The 19,535-nt window shown below is 52.4% G+C and overlaps 1 protein-coding gene across 1 annotated transcript; it reads right to left on the bottom strand.

The window, feature by feature from the left end:
* Nucleotides 1–801: 801 nt before the first annotated feature.
* On the bottom strand, nt 802–18,976 carry Slc41a1 (solute carrier family 41 member 1). Its single transcript, XM_051147352.1, has 10 exons — nt 18,344–18,976; nt 9,937–10,044; nt 8,748–8,819; nt 8,011–8,155; nt 7,730–7,876; nt 6,888–7,035; nt 5,967–6,046; nt 4,903–5,037; nt 4,445–4,593; nt 802–2,301 (listed from the first exon to the last, which is right to left on the bottom strand). The coding sequence occupies exons 1-10, from the start codon at nt 18,716–18,718 to the stop codon at nt 2,116–2,118; spliced, it is 1,545 nt and encodes a 514-aa protein (XP_051003309.1). The 5' UTR covers nt 18,719–18,976; the 3' UTR covers nt 802–2,115.
* Nucleotides 18,977–19,535: the final 559 nt, after the last annotated feature.

Genomic DNA, 19,535 nt, shown 5'->3' with positions numbered 1-19,535 from the left:
ATATAATTTATCAGTTAAGTCGACATTTGTCAATTCAGTTATAGCAACTATAAATAATTCTCTTAAGACACAGTTCTGTAACTTTTGAAGGATATGAAAGTAAACCAATTTTGTTTCTTCCAGTCAGGCCAAAGAGTACATGCAATAGGTACAAATGGGAGGGAAGAAATGAAATCTTCTAGTGAAGTCAGCCTCCCTCTCACTCCAGTCCGCCTCTGCTCACACACGCTGAGGCTGGCTGTGCCTACCTTTCCGTTTGCTAGGCAACAGAAGAGGGATGCTCCAGTCTCCAGACAACCTGGTCCAACTCCAGAGATCAGGATAGGGTAAGAGGCTGGGGACCTGGGGCCACAGTCCCATGGGATGGTGCCAGTACAAGAGTCTGTGTTTTGAGGTGGAGTTAGGCCAGAGGGAAGAGCAGAAACAAGCCCAGATTGGTTATTAATCTGCTTGACACAACTCCAGCTAGATAAACCTCTCGGATCCTTCCATTTCTAAGGTTCTATGATTTCAGGTGATGGGGGAAGAAACGAGGGTGAGAAAACAGACCCTGTAGGGCTAGGCACAGTATCGGTAGACACAGGGCACTGCTAGGCCTCTCCTTGGAGGTCGGTCCTTTAGGGGTACACAGGGGAGGGGTTTATGGGCTCCCGACAAGGGAGGGGTTTATGGGCTCCCGACAAACAGGCTAGAAAAAGCCCTGCATGCCAGTTGTTGAGCTGTGTAGGGCTATGTGTCGGGAAGGGACTCCATTTTTCTTCTTCTAATGATGTACAAGGCCGATGCTGAAGCAACCAATTGGTACCCAGCTTGCTAACTCTAACCCTGCTTTTGAGTGTATAATGGGATGTGTGGAGACAAGGTGGGGGAGAACATTTTAGAACACAAAACTGCTGGAGCAGGGGCTGACAATCACTGCAGACTTATGGCCTTGAAGTAGGCACAGATACCTACAATGAGGGACGTTTGCTGGCAGATGGAAAGGGACACACGGCCTCTGTTACCTAGGGGATGAGGTGAGGTTAGAGCTGTGACTTCCTTAGCACTGGAGTCAATGCCTGGCACTGTACCTAACACAGGAGGCACCCCATAACTATTGCTCAATGAAGAATTATTGCAGGCCACGCTGTGGAAAAGGTTCATCTGGGCAAGGCTGAGATTTGCTGAATGAGTGAATGGACGGCGAATGCCCGTGGGCAGGAGCCAAGAGAAAGGCCAACTGACCTCTGGTATGATAGAGTGAGCGCTTTTAGGAAGTGACAGAGGCCAAGGCAGACCACGTGGTTATGTTCTCATGAGAACCGGCAGTGAGACACCGCCAGGGTGCATCAATCGCTAGGTCACTTGCCACATTTCCTTGTCCTGTCCCCAATCTTAGAAGCCTATCTGGCACACCGTGAGGAAAGGGGATGCTTGGGGACAATTAGTGAGGAGGCTGGAACAGACACTAGGTTCTCTAGACTCGGGGGGCGGGGGCGGGGATGTGGACATTTGGAGACCTATGGATGACATGGATCTGTTTAGAGCCCCAGGCCACTACTCGCTCGGCTGGAAAGCAACCAAGCGGTTGGGCAAGGCACGTGTGCACAGATGGAATCGTCGGCCTAGAGCAGGGCTGTGATTACCAGAGGCTGAAGCAACTTTCTCCTGCCCAGTGCCTTGACATTGGTCCATTTCTAGAAAAGTGTGTGCGTGTGTGGGAGTGTTAGTTATCCCTCCTCCCTCTGTTTAACCAAACCAGAAACAACTCAGAGCCCACTTATACAGAGTGTCTCATTAGGGCCAAGGCTAGGCTGCTAAAGCTAATGCAAAGGCCCCCAGATGCCAGACAGAATGCCATGGTCCCAATCTACCTCCCCTGGAGGCACCCCCCATGGAATTGCACTTGGTGATTACTTTTACTGCTAATTTCAGCCTGTCTGTCCTTCCCGAATTCTTGCTACCCAAACTTGGTTCAATGTATAAAAATTCCCATTGAAAATAATGAGAATTTGGTATCAAAGTGAAATCTCAGAAAGATGTGGGAGTGTAGTGTTGGGTCGCGTAGGAAAACAAAAGGAGAAAAATATCCAAATAGAAAGTGCAGAGGGGTGGGGAAAAGGCTGAGTGGCTATGCTAGTCCCCAACATCTGTGTCTCTGTCCCCAATGAGCCAGAGGACATGGAAGCTGAGTGCCAGGAGCCCAGTGCCAAGCAGGTCCCCCAGAGCAGTCAAGTATGGGATGGAGAAGTTGTCTGGGTCCAGGCCCCGGCCCCACATCCAGTGCACCATCCAGTCTGCGATGTACAGGAGAATCAGCACCTGGAGAGACAGACAGGTTCTGCCTGTGGCCTTCCTCTTTCTGCAGGGGGAGCCAGAGGCCACGATTGGACCTGTTCAGTGCCTCCTGAGGCTTGGCCAGTCACAACCCTTTTGTCACAACAGCTCGCCCCTAGCCAGGGGCTTTCTAAACTAAACCCTCCCCTTACAGGAACTCTGTCCTTGCCTCTAATTGGGTCAGACCATTCCTGCCACGTTGGCCTATCCAGGAGCCTGGTAGGGACTAACAGTTAGAGCCGGTTTCTCTTGCAAGGCTCTTTCTCCTCTCTCATCTGGGTAACAGCTGGACATCCAAACTACTTTCTCTTCATCCTTTCCATCACGGGATTGTGGGCTCAAAGAATGTAAGTCTATTCAAAAACACTGACCTGTAAAATAGGTCTGTGGACAAATCAGCTAAATATAAAGTCGGTTATAATGCGCAGCAGTTTCGAACACATTTTGGATTATGCTGTACTTTGATTTATCTGCACTCTTGCTTACCTTCTATTACTATAGATGGTGAGAACAACTAAGATCAGAATCTGGTTATGGACCCAGGACCAGTAGTATCGGCTACAGTGGGGAGTGTGTCACAAATGTACACCCCCAGTCTGAACACTGGGTCTTCCAAACAGGAATTTGCATTTTAGTAAGAATTACATGCACTCTGCAACTGGGGCTGCACTTCATCTAGAGCACTGGCAGCTGATGAAGGAGTCCCCAGATGACCATGTCTACAGGAGAAGGAGATGCTTTTGAATGGTTAGGCTCTGACACAGGCATCTGGCGGCAGTCATCCTTGACTGTACTTCATATAGACTGTGGTATGAAAATTCTGCCTTAAGGGACTCGGGGCAAAGTGGCCTGTCTGTACGGAAGCCAGGGATTACTCTTCTAGAACTTTTCACATTCCCCCTGCTCTGAGTACAGCTACCTTGTACTCCTGTAGCCCTGGCCCTGGGTGTGGTCCAGCCTCCCTGTAACTTCACAGCCTTTCTGACAGCTGCAGGAGAGTGTGGTGGTGGGGAGAGAGGGCTTTGGGATACACTCTAGGATGCCAATGGAAGCAGCTGTCTTCACGTCTTAGCCTCCTGAGCAGCACAATGACACATACTGGGACAGATGGCAAAGGGACCTGGCAGAACTTTACAGGGAGCAACTGGCAACACTTTGCTTTTCCACAGACTTAGAGAAGGAAGCACAACTAAAAGCGGCCACAGGAACTACAGCTGGCCACAGGGTCATGACCCATGTGGTGGGCGATGGCGTGAAGGTTTGGCCTTCCAACCCAGGGCAAGGGATAAGCGGAAAGATCCACAGTGGACACTTGGCACGTCTGTGTTCCTTCGCCATCAGGGGTCGCACACAACCACATTTGCAAGGGAGAGCGGTGAACTGGGGAGCTAGTGCTGGGAAACAGGATATGGCTGGCTCTCAACCCAGCTCTATCCAAGATTCCTTAACACGCCGCTTTCCTAAAGACTGAATTGGAGGTTTCCAGGGATAGCCTCGATCAATGGGAGTACGGCTAAATCAAATCTAGTAATGCCACAGCGAGAACGCGCCACAGCATCATGGCAAGCCTGGATGTCTCTTAAAGATGGATTTGTCTTGGACGGGGGTTTCGATGCTTGCTCTGGCTGTGGAGCCCTTTATTTAAGTGAAGCCCAGAATGCAAAACAGAGCCAAGTGGCATGGCCAGCAGGGGGCAGGAAATAGGTGGGTCAAGTCCATCCTGTAAGCGCCTGCCTGAAAACCCTGCCAGTGTAGGCGGGCATGGTGACACACTCCTGTAATCCCAGCACTCGGGAGGCAGAGGCAGGTGGATCTCTGTGAGTTCTGTGAGACCAGCCTGGTCTACAAAGCGAGTCCAGGCCAGCCAAGGCTACACAGAGAAACCCCCGTCTTGAAAAACAAAGCAAAACAAACAAAAACAAAAGTCCCTGCTGGTGGTCGATTGCTCTTGCTTTGAGAGTGTACCACCGAGGATGAGAAGGGATGCTAGGCTAAAGTCACACAGCATGGTAGTAAGATCCTCCCAACTCCTGGCCAGAGAGAGAAGTGGCAGGAGACCACCGGGTTCAAACCTGGGCCTTATTCCATCTGCCCCCCTGAGCTTTCCCTTGCTTTTGCTAGGCCGTACCTGGAGCAGTGCAGCTGTCATGTAGAAGATGATGAAGATGAGAGTGAGCGTGGTGTGCCCGCCCTGCATACAGCTGATGGTATAGAGGAACACCAGGTGTCCTGGGACCACAAGGAGGAAGAGGACCCGGGCTGAGCGTGAATTCACGTCTGGAAGAGGAGAGAGGAAAGACGGGAAGGGAAGCATTGGCCCCGGGGAGGCCACGGGACGGTCAGTGCCATATTCTAGGTCAGCAAACAGTTCTCTCTCCAGGGTCTTTTGAGGTGGGGGTGGGGGTGGGAAGGAAGGGCTCATCTGGGACTCACGCTTCAGAATAGCAGGCAGGGGCCCAGCAGAAAAGAATCTTGAACCTGGCACTCCACCCCGACCCCCTGCTGCCTCCCTAGTGGGGTTCCTGGCTGCCCTGCCCCTCCCTCCAAGGCAGGAATAGACCTGGGAGGTTGAGATGCTGTGGTTACCAGGGCTGAAGAAGGTGGTGCACGGACTGGGGCAGCGGCGAGGGGCTGGCTCAGAGTTCTCCCCTGGCATGCCGTTCATGTGGAGGAAGGTGGAGATGCGGCTGGCCTGCACAGCCACCAGATTTCCCCCAACACCTGCAGAGGCACACACAGGACTCAGACTCAGAGTAGCAGGGACTGGGAGGCAAACACCTTGTTCTCTGTCCTGCCTCTGTAGGGGTCCTGTCTTCCACTTTCACTGGAGTCTGCGCAGACATCGCCCTGCCCTCTGGTGCCAAGAGAACAAAACATGGTGGAAGAAGACAAATACTTCACTGCTTCTGAGGAAACTTCTGGGCTTTCAGCTTCCCTGACGTGTATATATGATAGTTACAGGTGCCCTTGACGTGGCTCTCAGAGTGTTGGCAGGGGATACAGCCTACCTGCCGCACCCGGGCAACAATGGGCACCTGCCTACTACACAGCAGGGTCCAGGGTCTTCCTTGCCTTAGCCTCTCCTGGCGCTGACCCAGGGACTCAGTGCTCGCGTACTCACACAACAGCCTGTTTCCAGTAGTAAGTTTGACCTCTAATCTAGTTAACTGATAGTTACTGCTTGTCTTTCCCTTAAAGCGCAGAACCTAGTCCCTGTACGGCGTTGTCCCCAGCCCTGAGAGGTGAACTGTAGGCCTCACACCAGCCTCCCTTGCTGGATGCTTCTATCTGGGCTTGTGCACTGGGAAGCACCCACAGGTAGGCGGGAAAGGAGTCTAGTGGTTTTTTACTGGATCCTTTTCTGCTTGTTGGCAGGAACCCACTCTTGTAGGGGCCAGGGTAGAATTCTAAAGGGCCTCCCACAAGATGACTTCCGGGTTCCCTTGGCCCTTCAGGGCTAGAGGCTTTCCTGTTGCTATTTCCCAGTGCCTCGTGATACCCTGTTGGTCTTTTACCCCACCTCTATCTTTATTAAGTCTTGTCTTCTCTAAGCTAGACTCTCTAGCCTGCTGGAACCCTGACTGACACAGAAGCCAAGCCCCATGTCCCCTTCTGTCCCCTCCCCCCAGCAGCTGATGTTAAGGCCTCACCATTAATCACAGGTGTGAAGACAGCCATTCCTGCAAAGTTGGGGTCCGAGACAGTCTTGTCCAAGATGAGGCCTCCCACACTATGGAGACACGAAGACAAACAACACTATGACCACTGAAGGCTTCTGCTGTAGTCTCTGGGATGAGAGGCATAGGCCTATCAGACCTTGGGGACAAGGACACCAGAGTGGCTTCCAGGAGTCTCTCCTTTCAGTCCCTTGCATGCAGCAGTTGTTACTTATCATCTCCTGACTTGGCATAGCGACTCTGGCACACAAAGTATGAGCAGAGCCACCTTCCTGTGAGGACCCTGGTCACCTGGCTGCTCAGCACTGACTTTTCTCTGTGTTAACTGGTTTGTCCCTGAGGGAACCAGCTCTCTCAAACCCAGTCACTGTGGTCCAGGTAACACTGCTTCCACTGTGGCTAGGCCCAGACCATCCAACCAGACAGCGTCATTCCTAAGACCAAGTGACCGATTCAAAGGGCAGAACTGTGACCAATCGAACAGGAAGCAATGACACTCCATACTGGGTCTTTGTGCAACTGTTGGGGGTTGGGGTAGCCTCCCTCTCCTTCTCTCTCCTCTTTCTGGAATTGAGAGGCGTTGGAAGAATGAAAACCTGGACTGCTGACCCCCACAGAGACTGCAGAACAACAGAGAGTCTCAGGGTCCCGATGATCCTGCGCGTGCCCCGTGCCCCCTGAATACAGTGGCTTTTTAGTTCCCAAGGTCAATGTGTTCTGCTTTGGAATGAAACCTAACACAGATGGCCCCTGTCCCTGGCAGTAGGACACACGACTGACACTACTGAGTCATTTCCAGTATGTACTCCACTTCTTCCCCCTCTAGGGTTTCGGGTGGGGGTCTACAGGGAGGAGGGGGTGGGACAGGGGCAGTTCCTCAGGCTCCCAGCCTACCTGCTAATGGCCATGGCGATGATGACAGGCTCCCAGCCGGAATACAACACCTCCTTTGTGGCTGGGCTTCTTCGGGCCAGCACCACCCAGACAGGCAGCAGGGCCACGAAGAAGGCGCACACCAGCGGGTAGATGTACCGCCAGTGCTCTGAGAGGGAAGAGACCAGCGGGAGATAAACACCACGGCTCCAGTACCTGGGTTCCCCCAACTCAGCCACAGCACTTCTACCCTGAGTGCCCGGAAGCGTGGCACCTCATCGCACTGTCACTGTACTCGGGAGGTAGTGAGGCCACCTTTGTCCATTTTGTAGAGGGAGAATGAAGCAGAAGGCTACGCAGCTACTACACTGTTCTCGTTTTGAGGCAAGGTTTTGTTATGGAGCCTAAGTTGGCCTTATACTCACTATCTTCCCGCTCTCACCTCCTGTGTAGCTGGGATCAGAGGTGTGATCCACCATGCCCAGCTGAGGCAGAAAAGCTAACTGTATGTCTCTTGGTCTGATCCCAGAAACCCCTCCCTCCCATCCTCTTCCTCCAGTTTGCAAGCAGATTCTAGTCTTCCATTTTTCCCTTTCTCCTTTCCACATTTCATCCCTCCAAGAGAAACAAAACCCCTAGGATCAAGCAGGTATAAGTTGGGACACTCTCTTTTCTGCTGCCTGCCTGCAGGAGCTGAGATCAGTGTCTACCTAGCCTGGCCTGCCGAAGATCGGGAGTTGGGACAAACTGTCCGTACAGTTAACAATAGAGGAAAACTCTTCACAAGCTTGCAAAATGGTCCCTATCTCTCCCAACCCCACCTCAGAGTCCACCCAAGCCACTCTCGGTGGCCTTAGCCTTACTCAATTCCAGGTAGAGTCCCCAGCTGATGCCTGAGAGGAGTGCCAAGGTGATGAGGTCGCCCAGGCTAGCAGCGATGGGCGTGGCCACATTGTCTGGGTTGATGCCAATTTTTCGAGACCCAATGATGACTCCAATCATGATCATACCTGGTGAGGAAGGGGAGGCAGGCCAGGTAGGGTGAGAGGGAAGAAAAAAAAGGGGGGGCATCAATAAATAAAAGAACATGGAGGTGCAGGGCAGAGTCAACACCTTGGTAGGAGCGTCCTCACCCCTTCCTTACCCAGCACCAAGGAGGCAATGAAGGCTGTGGCCACACTGCTGGCACATAGCAGGAAGGCATGTGGGATACTGAAGTGGCCATCAGGGATCCAGCCAAAGACGACAGCTGCGATGGATGCCAGGAAGCCCACCACTGTGGCCTGGACCTGGGGAGTGGTGTGGTATTGTGGATAGCCTGGTTAGCAGAGGTCACTGAAACACCCTAGCCCTTAGCAGGCAGGCAGGAGCACACCCTACAGTCCTTGCAGGCTAGATGGATGCCTTTATTTAGTTTTAGTTCTGACCCAAGTACAGGGTAGTGAGCCCTGCAAAGATCTAGGACATGTTTTTGGCTGGCTGGATGTTTCTCTGGAGATGGGGTGAGAGTCAACAGTGCAGAGATCAGTCAGAGTCAAGACCTGGGACTCAATGGTGAAGACATTCGATCTGTGTGGCCTCCTGGGGAGATGGGACAACAGTGGCAGAGGACACTCTAATACTCACCAATGTGAGTCCACTGCAAAGGAAGATCAGTGGAGCCTCAAAACCCCCAGAACCACCTAGAGCCTAGACATGTGACATGGAAGCTGCTGGGGTTCTCCCTATCTTGGCCATTTTCCTGAGTAACTAGTCACCTCCTAGCCTACTTTGCAGGACACTGGAGAGTCACTTAGGAGCCAGCTGGGCTGACCTAAGCCTTTCAGGGATTCCTGACTAAGGAGATGCTTAGCCTATGGTCTCTGGTCCATGTTTTCTTACCTGGATAAGGGCCATATTCCCTGTGATCATCCTCCAGAGCTCCTTAGGTGTGTCCATTTGTCCAATGTTGGCCTGGAAGAGGGAGGGTGAGGGGCTGGAGGAGGCTGCACAGAGCGTGGGGCTCTGTCTGTTACACTGGGTCAAAAAGCAATGCATGTAGCTTAAGACTCTGGGGCTAAGCCGGGCGTGGTGGCACACGCCTTTAATCCCAGCATTCGGGAGGCAGAGGCAGGAGATCACTGTGAGTTCAAGGCCAGCCTGGTCTACAAAGTGAGTCCAGGACAGCCAAGGCTACACAGAGAAACCCTGTCTAGAAAAACTTAAAGAAAAAACTCTGGGATTAGGGCATGAAAGGAGCCAAGGCAGGTGCATCCAAGGATGTAAGGGCAGCTGAGGCAGGCTCCATTCTGTCTTGTGTCCCGGCAGGCAGCACATTCCTGCATGGATCTGCATGACTCTGTCCTGGCTCTGAGGCAGCTTGTTCTCTTAGGGGAGGCAAGGTCAGTTGCTGGCCAGAGCTAAATCTGCCAGTACTTGGAAAGGAGTGGGTGGCACCAGCCAGGAGAAAGGAAGAGCAAGTTGGGGTGGGTTAGGCTGGCTGCCCTTTACACCATTTTCTCCAGACTTAGCCATAAAGGAACATGCCTGGCCCTGAATATTACTACCTCTTGCCTCGCAGCCATGGCCTTCTATTGGGCTCAGTCCATGGATGGCTGTGGCTGATATGAAGGATTGTGAGAGGTGGAAATGCCTATTCTCTTGAAGAACAAGCTGCCATGGGGAAAGGGGATGGTTTGAAGGGGTTGTGGGGACGGTCTGGCTCTGCTCCTGCCCAGCTGCAGAGTAGGGCTAGAGATCAGAGGAGGCCCCCACCTGTGTGGCTGGAGGAACCAGCATGATGCCTGCCTGTCAAAGCTGCACAAACAGTCACGAGGCAGGTTGCAAAGCAGGAGGTGGGGCAGGCATCCAGGATGGCTGGGACATCCAGAGTCCGAGCCTGGGAACTGTTCTGGGCAGGGAGCCTCTGCACAGGGACAGGACACCCAGTCTGGGATCTCCCTCCACGGCTTCCCTTTCCTCCCCAGGCCTAGGCAGTTGTGTAGATACCTACTAGTCTCTGTGTTGCCCGTTATTACCCATTATCTCCTCCCCAGCCCCCTCCCCTACTCCCTATAGCTAGGACACTCACTGCAGTGGACAGCCTCGACGCCAGGGTCATTTCCAAGTTCCCTTTGAGCCCCAGCAGTGCAGGCACCAGGATGAAGACCTCTGTCACCTTCTGGAAGACCTCCCAGTGCTATAAGATGAACACAGAGTCCAAGAATTTCAGTACCTCAAAGGACTGGCATTGAAGCTGAATAGAATGTGGGGGCCAGGGGCCAGGACGGGCAAACAGGGCCAGCAGGAACAAGCACATGAGGCACCTTGTCCCTCCACCCCGACCCGCAAGAATCCCGGAAGTAGAACAAGCCCTAGAATTCCAAAGAGCCCTCATCCCAGAACAGTCCAGGCCTGACTATCCTTTCTACATGCTTTTGTGGGGACCCCACAGTGGAACCACCCCCAAACTGGCTTATGCCCCAGAACTCCTTGCTAATGTCCTCTCACAGAGCACTCTGCAGATCCTTTGCCTTCCTCCAGTTTCTCCGTGGCCTCAGCCTTGGGAGGTGTTGTCTCAGCTGTGGAGAGCTAGGCTCCACAGGGCTGGGGCCCGGGTGATGAGAGCGTTTGTTTGGTTTCTATTTCCAAGGGCTTTGGGTCTTGGCCACAGTGACTTCCCTGAGCAGGCTCTGAATTTAGATGGCGCTTCTCCTAGGCTGGTCTGCAAGGGAGTTTTTGATTGCTCTCTCCAGTCCCATCTCTTATCTAACAGAAGCAAATATACCCCTGTTGAGAGAGAGGCTGGGCCTGAAGACATGGGTTCTAGTCCTGGGTCAGCCAGTCCTACTGGCTCTCCCACCAACCCTTTTTGGCTGACATATGCTAATGTATTTTTCTCATTTAGTCACCTTGCACATGAGAAAACTGAGGAACCCAGGTTGGCCACTGAACGTTCCCTTAGTTGCAAGGAAAATGGAGGATTTCCTGCAGAGATCAGGATTCTGCCTCCCCTCCTGGCCCTAAAGGGCATGGAAAGCCTGCAGGTTGGTAAAGGGAGGAGGGGCAGGCAGCAGCAGGATGCATATAGGCTGGCTAAGATGGGGACTAGGAGCTGTAATGGGCAGGTTGTGAGCTGTGAGTCCCTGGGCTGAGAGCTGTGAGTCCCCTAGAGGAGATCCAGGGAGGGCTCTCATGCTGTTTCCCCAGCACGTTCCTCACTATGGCCAGCTGGGGCTCCTGCTCGAGTGCTCTGCTCAGGGGCCAGACCAGAGAGCTAGCTAGCTCATAAGGCAACCCCAGCCCCTCTAACTCTACTGCTAAAGAACAAGGCTGCAAATCGAAACCACAGTGAGATGTCACCCCATGCCTGTGAGGATGGCTAAGAGGACAAACAGCAAACACCAAGTATTGGCAACAGACCTGGAGATCGGAACACTTTTCTATTACTGGTGGGACTGTGAGATGTAGCTACTACAAAGAACAGTGTGACAGTGCCTCACACTAAAAATAAGCTGCATGTGGTGGATCTGCGTGTGTCGCCAGCACTTGGAAGGTGTAGGCATTGCTGAAAGCTCAAGGCCAGCTATCTGCGTAGTAAGACTCTGTCTTAAAAATAAATAAATAAACAAGCCAGGTGGTGGTGGTGGCACATGCCTTTAATCCTAGTGCTTGAGAGGCAGAGGCAGGGGATCTCTGATTTTGAGGCCAGCCTGGTCTACAGAACATGTTCTAGGGCAGCCAGGACCATACAGAGAAACCCTGACTTGAAAAAAAACAAAAAACAAAAAACAAAACAAAACAAAAAAACACATAGGAAAGCAAAGCAAAGCAACCAAACACACAAACAAGCTGGGGAGATGGCTCTGTCAGTAAAGCGCGTGTTGCATAAGACTGAGTGCCTAAGTCTGGCTACATAGCACACACATAACACGCCAGGCACAGCGGTATATGTCTGTAACCCCAGAGTTAAGGTTTGCTGGGCCTTGCGGATCAATGAGCCATCAGCTTAGCCAACCAGGGAACTCCAGGTTCAATGAGAGACTCTATCTCAAACTAACTAACTAACTAACTAACTAACTAACTAAATTAAAACAAAGCAAGGTCTGGAGAGATGGCACAGTGGTTAAGAGCATTAACTACTCCTGCAAAGGACCTGGGTTGTATTCCCAATGCCCACGTGGTGGCTCACAACTGTCTACAATCCCAAGAGATTTGAATTGTGGCCTTCCCAGGCACCAGGCATGCATGTGATACACAGATGTGATGCAGGTAAAACAGCCATACAAAAAAAATAATACTGAAAGAAAGAAAAAAAGGAAGAACATAAAGGTAGAGAGCAGCAGAAAAATGCTGGCCTCCATATACATATGCATATAAACATACAACATGTACAGAATCCATAACACACACACACACAGAGTAAATGAATGAGTGATTAAGTAAGTGGTATGATTTAGCAACCCTAGTACTTCTCCTGACCACTTATCCCTGAATCCTAAGTATTTATGCAAAACTGAAAGAAACATCTGTACATTCCAGTTCATAGCTTCACTTACTCACGCCAGCCGAGAGGTGGAACCGACCCAATGTCCATCAAGAGCCAAGTGGACTAGTAAAGTATGGTACATCAATACTGAAACATGACTCTGCCTTGAAAAGGAAATCCCGACCCATGCTACCACATGGAAGAACCTTAAGGGCATATACCAACCTAGCCAGGCACAACAAGGCAAATATTGTATGATCCCATTTGTATGAGCTCTGAAGTGGTCACCACACTCACAGGAAGAGGGGGGGGTTGGTGGGGGGGGGGAGAGAATTGTGGTCGCTAAGGGCTCAGGGCCTGGAGAGAAAGCAATCAGCATTATATGGGTGCACAGTGGACCTGAGAACACACGCTACTCACGTCAGGATGGTTTACAGTGTAGTTTCGTGTTATACGATTTTTCTGCAACATTAAAGACAAACTAACCTACAAACAAGCCAGGGGCTGTGTCTGTAATCCTAGCATTCAGAGGCTGAGGCAGGAGGATTGGGAGGCTGAGGATGGCTGGCAGTACAAAGAGAGAATCTATCTAACTGACTAGAAGATGCGCAAGGCCATCAGAGGGGGCTGGGCCGGGCAGCAGAGGCTAAAGCACTGGGTGGCCCTATAGGGACCTCGCTTTTTTGTCTGTGATCTTGGGGTGTGTGTGGAGTGAGACCCAGGGCTTGAGCAAACCCTTGTCTGAGTTCCTGCGCCTAGGATTCCTTTCAGTGTCTCCTAAAGGATTTGGACTCTCTGAAGACTCCTGTGGAGGAAGGGGCACTCCCACCTCCACAGCAGCTCTGGCCTTTCAGGCGTTGCCTTGCAAACAACTGGGGAAGGTGAGTATCTTCTTCCATCCCAGGCAGCGCCCCCACCCCCACTCCCACCCCCGGGAGGTACCTCATGAGCCCTGGGACTGTTACTCTTGGACAAGGCTGGGGTATACACCCGTGGGGATCCAGCTCCCTTTAGCTGAGGCCCAATCAGACTTACCCCTCTCGGGGTCCCCTCCCTTGGCAAGTGTGCTGACTGCAGGCTTTTGGAGCTCTCACAGAACAGCCAGCCCCACACGCCTGCCTTCCTATGCCTAAGCTGCTAGCTGTCTGAAAGCTCAGCTCTCTAGGGAGTTGAAGGCAATGGGCATATGCCAGTAGAGAAACAAGACCAAAGGGAGCACATGCAAGGGGTATTTTCTGGACTGTTTGTAAGGAGTGTATAGCACGTCTTTATCGTCAAGGAAAAAAAAAAATTCAGCTGGGCGTGGTGGGACATGCTCGTAAGTATTCCACCATTTGGGATGATGTGGCCAGTTGTGAGTTGGAGTCTAGCCTGGGCTACACAGGAGTAAGAGCCTGGAAGAAAGAATGTATAAAGGTCAGTTATACTCCCCTAGCTGCCACCGTAAACATCCCTAATTTTCTCCTTCTAATACATACATGCCCTCTGCTTTTAAATAAAGGGGGCTCTAGGAGTTGTAGGGTTTGGGAGGGATGAGGTGGGACAGGTGGGCAAGGAAAAGGACCAGAGCCAGTAGCAGCCCTATGCGGAAGGAGTCTTCCCAACTCACAGAATGTACAGCCTGGGACTCCCTCCCACTACCTGACCTTTTGGCCCACTAAAACCCTATGCAAGTACTTGGGACAGAAGAGCCAATCCCCACATCTATTTTTCCTACCCACAAAACCCTCTCAAAGATGCTGCTCAGGCAGGGAACCTGCAGCCTGTATGCGTGTATTAGACTCTGGCAAGCAGAGACAGCCAGAAAGCAGGGTGGTCCTGAGGATGGAACAGTAGAGATGAGACTGGCTTGGAATGTCCGCCCCTGAAGTTAAGCCAGTCAGCTAAGCCACCAGGAAAGCCACCACCCACACCTTCCTGTACCATGGGAGATGAAGCAGGGTCTAGGAAACTTGGCTTGGCTTGGGGATAGAAGGAAACATCTATGGATTTTATTGCTTCTCAGAATCATCATCATCATCTTCTTCTTCTTCTCCTTCTCCTCCTTCTTCTTCTTTCTGAGACAGGGTCTTTCTGTATAGCCTTGGTTGTCCTGGACTCGCTCTGTAGACCAGGTTGGCCTCGAACTCACAGAGATCCGCCTGCCTCTGCCTCCTGAGTGCTGGGATTAAAGGTGTGCACGACCACGCCCGGCTCAGAATCTTAGCCCCCTTTCCCTTTGTTCTCTTTCCTTGGTTCCTAATATTCTGAAAGTAAGGAATGTGACAAGACAGCTGCCTCTACACTCAAAACTAACCGGGACCCAGAGCAACCACCCTAAGCCTCAGAGCTCGGAGATCTTGCTGTGACTCCTTTCTTGGCCATCCAACCTGCTCTTCCACCTGCCACCTCAGCTGGCAGAGCCTCCTGTTCCGGAAGCATATTAGCAAGAAGTCAAGTCGGGGGAGTAAGAGATGGAATCCAGATATTAACGCAACCCGGCCCCCTCCACCCGCCTCCCATCCTAGCGCTAGGCACCAAGCTGCCCAAGGACTTTTCAGGTAACCTTGGGTTGGGCTGGATTATACATTCCATCTGATAGAGGCTTGTCCCACAGGCATCCTGGAGGTTTCCAAGCAGAGGGGCCTCAGGGCAATACCTGCATGTACTGGGCTGTATGAACGAAGCATGAGGAGAGGAAATGGCACATGCGCACGTGTGTACGTACACACGTACACACACACACACACACACACACACACACACACACACACACACACACACACACGAGGCAGAGATGGGCAGAGCAGAAGGTGGTCAAGAGAGACAGGATCTGAGTGTCCTGCCCAGGGGCTCCAGAAGCCTCCAGGAAAGAGATGTGTTCCCTCTCGCACCACTTCCCCAAGGCCATGCTGCCATGCACTTTCATCTTTGAAGGTGTGTGTGGGTGTGGGTGGGTGGGTGGGTGTCTACTTTCTTTGGATACTTTAGCAAGTAAGGGGTGCATTAAAACACTGATTGGAGAGCCCTCTTGTTCTAATCTAGTTGAAAGGTCCTGTGGAGGTCACATACCACCTGCTGCCCCTGCCCCTCTATTCCTCACAAAGGCTGACAGAAGAAAGTGGATGCGATGCCCTGCAGGAGCTCAGAACTTGGGGAGGGCCACAAAGCCTGGGCAGCTTGAGGCCCCTAAGCAGTCTCTTTCTGAAGTCAACACTAGTCTCTTTTATCTACTTCCCTTGCAAATATGGGCTGCCTTGGGCAAGTTAGAACACACTACAGGCTGCTCCCTTTCTAATCTGGAAAACACCTCTGCTCCTTATTTCACTGTGGCGGCTACTGCGCGCAGGAAGAGAAGCAAGAGGTCAGAAGCGAGACAGAAGTGGGTCTTCTCTGGAGAAGCCCTGTCTTAGCTGCAGTGGGAACCCTGGGGAAGGCATAGCTGCTCTGAACCACAGGGGCCTTGAACAACCAGCAGATGGCCCCATCTTAGGCACTTCTAGACTCTCTCACTGCAGGTTGTTATTTATCCTGCGAGGGGAGAACACAGGTGTGACTCCTGTACCCCCATCGCTTCCCTGCTCCTGTCCTCCCATACTCAGCCACTCCTGTCATCTTGCTGTAGCCATCTGTGGGCCCTGCGTTAGCCCAGCTGTGGTGGGGATGTGGGGGGAGGGGCACAAGGACAAGCCAGTCATTGTCATCTACACCGACTGAACCCTAGCTCTGCTATGAGCCCAAGATGCCACACTGAGGGAGATGCCAGACCTCGGTGCTGGGTGCTGGGCAGCTGCAGGTCCCATGCTACCTAAATCTCTCAAGGCCTCAGGCCCATGGGCATAAGGCATACTCCTACTCCAGAGCCCTGACACGTGTCCCAGGGCAGGGGTTGGATCCTCATCTCACTTTGGCTCCGTGTTACTGTAAAAGCCAATGCCAATTGTTCTGGTTCCCAGTCTGTCCTGTTCTCCAAGACAAGACAAAAACAGCAAGCTCCTCACAGTCTTAAGCCAGTCTGCAAATCTCGGCCATAATGAAGGTCACAGGGGTTGCAGACAGCTCTGGGGGAGATTACCAATGACATTTCTCCCTTTTCCTCCCCCCCCCCTCTCTGTTTTTGAGACAAGGTTTCTCTGTGTAACAGCCCTGGCTGTCCTGGAGCTCACTATGTAAACCAGCTTGGCCTCGAACTCACAGCGATCCGCCTGCCTCTGCCTCCTGATGGCTGGGATTAAAGGTGTGCACCACCAGCGCCTGACTGACCAGTCGCATTTCTATGACACATCTTCCCATCTACACAAAATAGAGATCAATGCCTTTTCCCTACTTCCTCAGCTTACAGGAGAGCCCTCCAATTAGGTCACCCCGCCTACCGCCGCCATCATCACTATTATCAGAAACTAAGCTCACTGCCTCCCACTTTACCATGGGAGCCCCCTTGTTTTCGTCTTGTAGTGCGAGAGATGGAAACTGGGGCTTCGCGCATGCTATGCAAGCACGTACCACTGAACAATATTCTGCAGCTCTTTAGAGGCACTAATCTAGAACCTCAGAAAGGAGGAGTGAGGCAGACTGTAAAACCGGTCTCATGTCTTCTCCCCTTTTCCCTCCTCCCCTGCCCCCCTTCACCCCTCCTCCCCACTCTCAGGCCCAGGAAGAGAGGCAACTAGCATGGGAGGAGTCCCAAGCTCTGGATTGCCTTCCTAACCTCCGTGTAGGAAGTGTGCTGACAATAACAGGTTTGAGGAGAGGGCAGGCAGCACCACGCACTTCTGCAAGCTGTAAGTAGCGTTCTCATTAGCTTTCAAAGCTGCAGGCTTCTCCTGTAAGACTCAGAGTCTACGAGGGCATTATAGGCAACACGTACAACCAACCACCTTCAGTCACCTGGGATGGGCCTGGGGACCCCTACAGCAGGCTCTGTGTGCATGGCTTGCCGCGTCAGCTGGGCACAAGGGGAGGTGCTGCTGAGCTTCACATTCTTTTGGGAGATGCCACAGTAAGTGAACCCTGGGGCCAGATAGAAGTGGTCCCCAAGGACAGGGCGCCAATCTCCTTCTGCCCCTGTACTTTGGAGTACCTGGGACAGAGCCAGCATTTAGCAGGCACATTTAGCAGGTATATCTTGATTAACTCAGGACGGGTGGAAAGCTCTGTGTGCCTCACTGAGCTTGACTAAACTCACCAAGTTTACCTGAAAACAAGACTTTCTTTCTTCAACCTGGAGGCTCTCGTTAAGTCCTAACTCACAATGCACAGCATGTGCTAAACACAGCGTCGGTTCGGGCCCTGGCTCTTAGCTCCCAGGTCGTATCAACTCTTAGTGTTCTTTCTATCCAGTACCCTCATGAAGCAGCCAGCTTCATGACAGACAAGGAGCAGAGAGAGACAGGTCTGCCCAGATCTGGCTACATTCTGTTCTTATCTACAGCACTTAAAGCTTTCTCAGATCTTATACCACCTTCCTACACCATCCCCACTCGCCAGGGAGACTGTGCCAAGGATGCACAAAGACGAGCAATACAGAATGCCTTAAGAGCTTTCTCACTGGAACTGAGACCCTCCTGACAGCTGAGTAAATTCCTACCCAGCAGGGGAACGGAGGAGAGGCTTGAAAAGGAACTTTCTATCATGGGCATGCTTGAAACCTCCAATAAAAGAAAAACAGGCAAAAAGCGGAGACCCATCTAGATGTCTCCTACTGAGCTGGACTGAACAGCCCTGAGGAGGCATGGCGAGCAACAGCCCTGTCCCTCTCTTCCTCCTTTCGGCCTGAGTTCTGGAGTTCCATCTGTTACTGTTAGACAATACTGCCCTGACCACCTCCCTGGGGCTACTTGGCTTCTCTGAGGCTTCTGCAGGAAGTAATAGAGACAAGGATGAACCCCAGGATGTGATCCGAAGGTAGATGGTATTCCAGGAAGCAGCTGCTGCTTCTAACAGAGGTGGAGAGGAAGTTCCACGAGTCAGTTCCCCAGAAGGCCAAGGTAGCGAGGGCTTGCAGGCAGAAGCCACCCTCCTCAGGTCTTACCTGCACAATGTCCAACACCATGCCAGCCGCCACGGTCCCGAAGCCTGCCAGGAGGAAGGGGAACAGCACTTGCAGTCCAATGGAAAAGGAGGTCTCCTTGAGCGGGGAGGGTGGTGCAGGGCCACGGTCTGTGCTGACGTCGTCGCTTTCGTTGCTCTGGCTCCCATTCTCCAGCAGCGCGTCCTCCTCCCGGACTCCCTTGGCGTTGGCTCGAGACTCAGTCACTACCACCTCTACCCCAGCTCCATCCGGCCCCAGGAACTCTGAGGTCCCAGCCAGGGGCTCTCGCCCAGGGCCATCCGAAGAGCAGGGTTGGGGAGTAGGGCCAGTACCGTTTGGCTGGTGGATGTCCTTTGGCTCTGGCTTAGAGGACATGACAGGCAGGGAGGAGAGGAGGGGAGAATCTATTTATTTTTCTTTCTCTCTCTGACTTCAACTCGAGAAAGAACTTAGTCTTGGGGTGAACCCAGGCTTGAGTGCCGCAGGACCTCTTCCCACGGCTCTCCACTCCTACCGGGCACTGTAAAAATTGATCTACCAAAAGGCAGCCCCATCAAGCAATGCAGCCAGGAGCTGGAAGGAAACAAAGTCCTCACCAGATGCAGCAGCTGCCACTAGGGGTGTGGGTGCCTGCCCCCGGCAGTCTGGCTACACTGCCGCCGCTGGGGGAGAATCTTTGGTTCTCAGTGGCCAGCTCCTCCGAGCAAGGGGCACACAGAAGAGAAGGGCTCAACCTGAGTCTGGAGTGCCTGATGTTGCAAGCTCTCTCTTGCGAAAAGCTGAATGAGTTCAGACTGTTGAGAACGCAGCCTCAGTCTGAGGCTGGGACTTCTTCCCACTGCTGCTGGGTGCCTTCAGCTTCTCACACAGCCCCTTTGGGTTCAGTTGGTCCCAGGACAGTCTCTGCTATCTCTCCCCTCTCTCCCAGAGATCTCTTCCCTTCTTGAGAAGATCCTGTACTTTCTCAGTTGCTTGGTCCTTAAAGTCACAAGAATCTGTGTGGAACACCTTATGTGGGAGGAAGGGGGGAAAAAGAGAGAAGAGATCGTTGGTACATAGCCAAAACCAGTTGCTACTGGGACCATCTCCAGAGCATGCAGCAGTCTGTCACAGAGGTTCTTTTCCCACTAAAATTACACTGCTTTGCCCCACTTCACGTGGAGGCCCAGTAGGCTCTAGTCTCAGCATCCTC

The sequence above is a fragment of the Acomys russatus genome, chromosome 6, assembly GCF_903995435.1.
Source record: "Acomys russatus chromosome 6, mAcoRus1.1, whole genome shotgun sequence".
NCBI classification, from domain to species: domain Eukaryota; kingdom Metazoa; phylum Chordata; class Mammalia; order Rodentia; family Muridae; genus Acomys; species Acomys russatus.
This window is presented reverse-complemented; position numbering and strand designations above follow the sequence as displayed.

Excerpts from the sequence above, each read along its gene's own strand:
- Slc41a1 (XM_051147352.1), bottom strand. The coding sequence starts at position 18,718 with ATGTCCTCTAAGCCAGAGCCAAAGGACATCCACCAGCCAAACGGTACT. Across the intron at positions 8,820-9,936 it reads CGTCGAGGCTGTCCACTGCA|GCCAACATTGGACAAATGGA; the intron begins GTGAGTGTCCTA and ends TCCCTCTTCCAG. Across the intron at positions 8,156-8,747 it reads GGAATATGGCCCTTATCCAG|GTCCAGGCCACAGTGGTGGG; the intron begins GTAAGAAAACAT and ends ACCACTCCCCAG.